We start from the raw sequence: 4,965 nt of genomic DNA, 5'->3' as shown, positions 1-4,965 counted from the left end.
AATGGGGGGGGACGGAAGGCATGGAGGGCAATCATGGATGCCAGGGACAATGGAGGAGGAAGATGGGACATGGCAGAGGGTGGGGGATGGGGAATCAGGGGTGGCAAGACAAAGGGCAAGGTATACAGGATGTAAGAACTGGAAAATTACTTGCTGAGAACATGTATGTTGATGTGCTCGATTGAACCAATGCACAGTGTATTTTGGATGGAAAATTCATTGGTGTGTTGTGATGGTGTATACTGAATTAAGGTAGAAAATAAAAATTAAAAAAAAAAAAAAAGGGAAAGGAAAGGCACCCATGAACAAAGTTGCCCATGCAGTGTCCAAGGAGGCCTGGAGGCCCACTCACACATCTCTCTTACTCCTGCTGGGCCAGCAGACAGAGGAAGCCCCTTGCCTGTCGCACCTCAGCTCCCAGACACCTGTCAGAGCACCACGTCCTCCGTGTCAGGGAGCACATTCAGGTTCTTCACCTCTGGCCCAGGGCTGGCTATCAAATAGCATTTGCCAACCAGGCCAGCTTATCTGTGAGCAGCACGGACCCCCCTTAAGTATTCTGCCTGGTCACGCCTCCAAGGCTACAGGTTTTACACAAGAGAATTCAGAATGTGTTGCCATGGCACCCAAGGGTTTCCATTCCACTTGATAGGGGGGTGAGCATTCCCCAGGAACTCTCCACATCCGCTTCCTACAGACCCGTCCAGTCCCTCCACCTGGACTACCATGAGTGGACCTTCCCAGCCAGGCCCCCTGGGCTCTGGAACACTCCTGAACTTCACCGCTCTATCGGGTTTAAGGGAACTGGAGACCACAGGACCGAAAATGCCCACGAGGCCACACAGCTGTGCACTCACGGGGCTAATGGGAGGCACTCAGGAAGGAGCCGAGCTGCAGTGCTGCTCCCTGAGCTGACTGGCTGCACCTCGGCCTGCGGACATTGCAGATTCAGTCTCAGTTTAGCACTCAGGAGGCCAGGCGTGCTCTTCCCTCCTCCTCCCTTGCAGCTTCAAGCGCTCCTCCCAGCAGGGCCCCAAATCCTCTGCCCTCCTCTACCATTAGAACCGCAAGCTTTACGGCCTCCTCTAGTGAGCTTCTGCGAGGAATCTGAACATTGTCCAGCCACTTAAGTCGGTCAGTTCACTGCTCTCTACGTTTAAGATGTCCGTCAGCCTCATCCAAAATGGCAGCACCGACTTGGGTAGCCGAGGCTTGGAAGTTCTTGTTATTTAACCCTGCAAAGACCACGTTGACTCCCCCGCTGACAGGTTTGCTCCTTGCTCAGTTTTGGTTCTTTATTAAACTCAACATTGTAAATGCTGGACCTCGTAAAACCACCCCCACCCTAACCACCCTGCTGGACCCACACTCCTGTGCCCGAGTGACTGCCCGGAAGAACGACTAAAGGACAGGCAGAAACCTTGCCTGTTGGGCTCCTGTCATGCACCTGGTGTCCCCCTCGTGGTTATCCCTCTTTTCCAAAAAGGGTTTAGAAGTGTGTGGTGCACATATACCTTCAGATGGAAAGACACCCTCTGTGACAGTCAAGCCCTACCTGGGTCACTGCCTCCTCCACCTTGAGAAGACCATCTGTCACCCCCGTGTGTTGCCCTGAGTGACGACACCGTGCCAAGAGGAGCCCACACACAATGCATGAAGTTACACTCGGAGACTGGATATCATCTTTAATTAATAATGCCACAGCCTTTCTGTGGCTGTGGCAGATGGTGATTGTGTGTGTGTGCAAGTGTGTGTGCATGTGTTCCTGAACAGACGTGGGCCCGGCAGATTCCCGAGCAGGTCTCAGCCCACGACTCGATTGAGCAGCAACTGGAAGACAGTCTCCACAGAGGCAGAGGCCAGGCTCCTGCCTCCATGTCTTGAAGCTCCCTTTTTCCTGGGTCACATTTTCACTTTAAGGGCAAGGCTGAGGACTGTGCCAGCCCAGATTAAAGGGCGTGGCAACATCAGCCTCCAGACGCGTCCTTATTGCCTCTGACCAGAGGGATGTCCCTGGGCAAGTACAGACTGCTAGGCAGAGGTGGACAACCTGGGCTGGCCTTGGTCCCCATGTCACACAGGGGCAGCACCATAACGGCCCAGCCCTGGGCAGAGAATCCAGAGCACTGAGGCCATCTGATCAGTCCCTTTCAGAGAGAGGCAGGATGTAGCCCAGGTCCCTGGGGCTGGCCAGTCAGGGCCAGACTCAGCTTGCAATGGCCATAGAAGTCATTTCCAACCTAATCCTCAGAGCCTGCCCTCCTGCCATCTCCACTCCCCAGGTCCTCGCTTGCCCAGCAGGCCAGCAGCCCAGACATGGCAGGGGAAGGTCAGCATGATGGTGGGTCGCAAGGAGGCCATGAGAGACCTGGGCTGAGCTGGAACTGCAGCCACGTGCCAGCCTGAAGCCAGCCCTCTCTCCCATGGTCACCACCAGCCAGAGCGCTCTGAAGCCAGATGGATCCCCATAGGCAGGGCAGCAAGTCTCCGGCCCAGGGCAGAGAGAACACCACACTGGCTCCACTGTCCGTCTCCACTCCTCTGTGCCTTGGGAAGGCAAGGAGCCGAGTCCTGGGACACTGCTATCAGCTGTTGGGAAAGCACCGTTGTCCAGGTGAGGCCTCGGGCCGGAAGCTTTGTTTGTTCAGTGGGCTGGGGTAGTAGGTGGTGGTGTACACATTGGTCTGCTGCAATGGGTAGAAGTTGGCTCTGTCGTCAGGGATCAGGTTGTTCTTGTTCAGGGTCTGTGGGAGGAGGAACCAGAAAGCAAGCGGTGGGTGAGGGAGTGGTGGGGAGGGAGCAGGCCAGGGCTGAGTCTAGGAGCAGGCGTGGAGTATCCACACTGCCATACACTGCCTGGCCACAGCGCTCTGGCTTCCTCCTCAGTGCCCAGCTCAGGGCCAGGACCACTGGAGCCCTCCACTGCCCTCTGCCTCCACAGGGGGGTGCCCACCTTGAACTCCATGGGTGTGTACTTCTCATTCTTGGGGGTGCCCCCGCCCTTGTAGTGCAGGTGGTTGGGGGTGGCAGGGTGGACGAGGGTGGACTCCTGGGACTGGCGCTGGCAATGCTGGCAAGACAGGTACACTGCCAAGGTCAGGAGTCCAGAGCCCAGGAAGCAAGAGACGCCTGTGGCCACCAGGTGGATGAGACTGAACCCTGGGAGGAGGAGAAGCTGGTGAGACAAGGGCTGCCGTGAAGAGGACAGACTCCCGACGGCCCCCCTGGGAGCAGAAACAGCAAAGGCATAAAGGAAAGGTTGAGGCCAGAAGCAGGGAAACAGGTGGGCTGGGCAGCCTGTCCCCCTCTCTCACAGGACAGCCCATGGCTCAGTCAGACAGGCTGCCCAGATGCCTACACGAGGCCTCAGGCAGTGGGGACCCTAAGGAGGTGTGGCTGCTGGGGAGAAGCGGGACTTCAGGAGTGTGGTGGAGGATGCAGAGAACAGTATGGCAAGATGGGGCTGGTTCTTTTACCTCCACAGCCGGCGGCCTCCTCCACGCTGGAGGCTGGCAGGATTACTGCGGGAAACAAGGGAGGATGTGTTGGTGCAGGGAGGAGAGGGCGCCTTGGGCTAGGAGTGCCCCCAGAAGAACCCCGGGTCAGCACTGAGCAGCAGGACCGGCCTGGGGCCTGCCTTCTCCATCTCTGCCCAGACCCCTCTCAGCCTGGGGCTCACCACGCAGGACCGAGGAGCCCCAGGTGGGTGCAGCAGCCAAACATGAATTCTCTCCCAGCATTGTCCCCCCCAAAACACAACTTCAGGAAGGGGTGCTGTGAGGCACTGGCCCCAGGACCTACCGGGAATCTCGCTGTAGGGGCAGGGGCGGCTCTGGCTACTGTTCCCAGGGCAGGTGCTGGGCCCCGGGATGAGGTCCTCACAGCTCCGGCTGCGGCTCTGGGCTCCGTCCTCGGAGCACGGACTCCACTCAGACCATAGCGACCAGCCTTCTGCAGGTGGTGAGAGGGGTGTGGGGGACTGCTCCAGGACCCCCAGTGGGGATCCAGGGTTCCCGGGCTCCCGAGCCCCAGGTGGATGCACCCGGTACCTGGGCAGGCCTGTGTGGCACACAGCGCCTCCTCCGTGTGCAGCCCCAGACAGATGTCTTCACCCGGGGAGGGCGCAGGGCTGCTGCAGGAGCGCGTGCGCTGGTAGTGGCCACCGCCACAGGAGGCTGAACAGGGGGACCAGGAGGTCCAGCAAGACCAGGCGCCCCGCACTGCGAGGGCAGAAGGTGGGTAAGGGGGTGCAGGAGCCTCTAGTGCCCTCGACCGACCGTCTTTGTCCCATCCCAGGCCAGGCCGCTGTCCCTGGGGCACACTAACCTCAAAGCCCCCACCCTCTCCCACCTTTGGGCCTCTGTCAGGGAGTGGGGGGTGGCAGGGGAAAAGCAGGCAGCAGGAGAGTCACCCAGAGGGTGAGACACCAGCTCTACCTCAAATCCGGGCCCTTCCTGGTAAACCCACCAGGGGAGAGAAGAAGGGGACACAGAGGGTGAGGAGGTCCCACGCACCGGAGCCAACACTGGGGCGGCAGTGAGGGCAAAAACTTGCTGTGGGCCTGCCCGCGCAGAGCTGGGGGAGCAGCCCTGCACGTTACCTGGGCAAGTCTGCGGGTTGCAGTCCTGGTACTCGGCAGCGTCGCCCACGCAGGGCAGGCCCCCGTTGCGGGGCTCCGGGTTCGTGCACGTTCTCTTGCGGACGCGGAAGCCCAGCTCGCAGTCCCGGGAGCAGGACGACCAGGGACCCCAGGCGGCCCAGCCCCCGCTCACCGTGTGCGGGGACGCGCTGCCGCTGCGCAGGAGCTCTTCCACCAGGGCTGCGGAGGGGCGCCGGCCTCAGCCTCCCGGACGCCGGCCCCGCCGCCCCCCAGGCCCCCTGGGCTCCCGCTCCCGCCCCCAGGGCTCCGGGGACCTGGGGGGAGGGCGCGGGGCTGTACCGTCGGTGTCGCAGGCTCCGGAGCCG

At 60.4% G+C, this 4,965-nt stretch overlaps 1 protein-coding gene across 1 annotated transcript in view; it reads right to left on the bottom strand.

The window, feature by feature from the left end:
- Nucleotides 1–657: 657 nt before the first annotated feature.
- SEMA5B (semaphorin 5B) overlaps nt 658–4,965 on the bottom strand; it is a 53,760-nt gene continuing 49,452 nt past the window's right edge. The window contains 6 exon segments of the mRNA XM_027774219.1: nt 658–2,744; nt 2,954–3,159; nt 3,477–3,521; nt 3,802–3,951; nt 4,050–4,220; nt 4,601–4,954. Of these exon segments, the coding sequence (XP_027630020.1) occupies nt 2,586–2,744; nt 2,954–3,159; nt 3,477–3,521; nt 3,802–3,951; nt 4,050–4,220; nt 4,601–4,954 (1,085 nt within the window). The 3' untranslated portion in view covers nt 658–2,585.

Source organism: Tupaia chinensis, unplaced genomic scaffold (genome assembly GCF_000334495.1).
Source record: "Tupaia chinensis unplaced genomic scaffold, TupChi_1.0 Scaffold000415_1, whole genome shotgun sequence".
Lineage (NCBI taxonomy): Eukaryota > Metazoa > Chordata > Mammalia > Scandentia > Tupaiidae > Tupaia > Tupaia belangeri.
The sequence above is the reverse complement of the archived record's forward strand: the minus strand, read 5'-3'. Positions and strand labels throughout refer to the sequence as shown.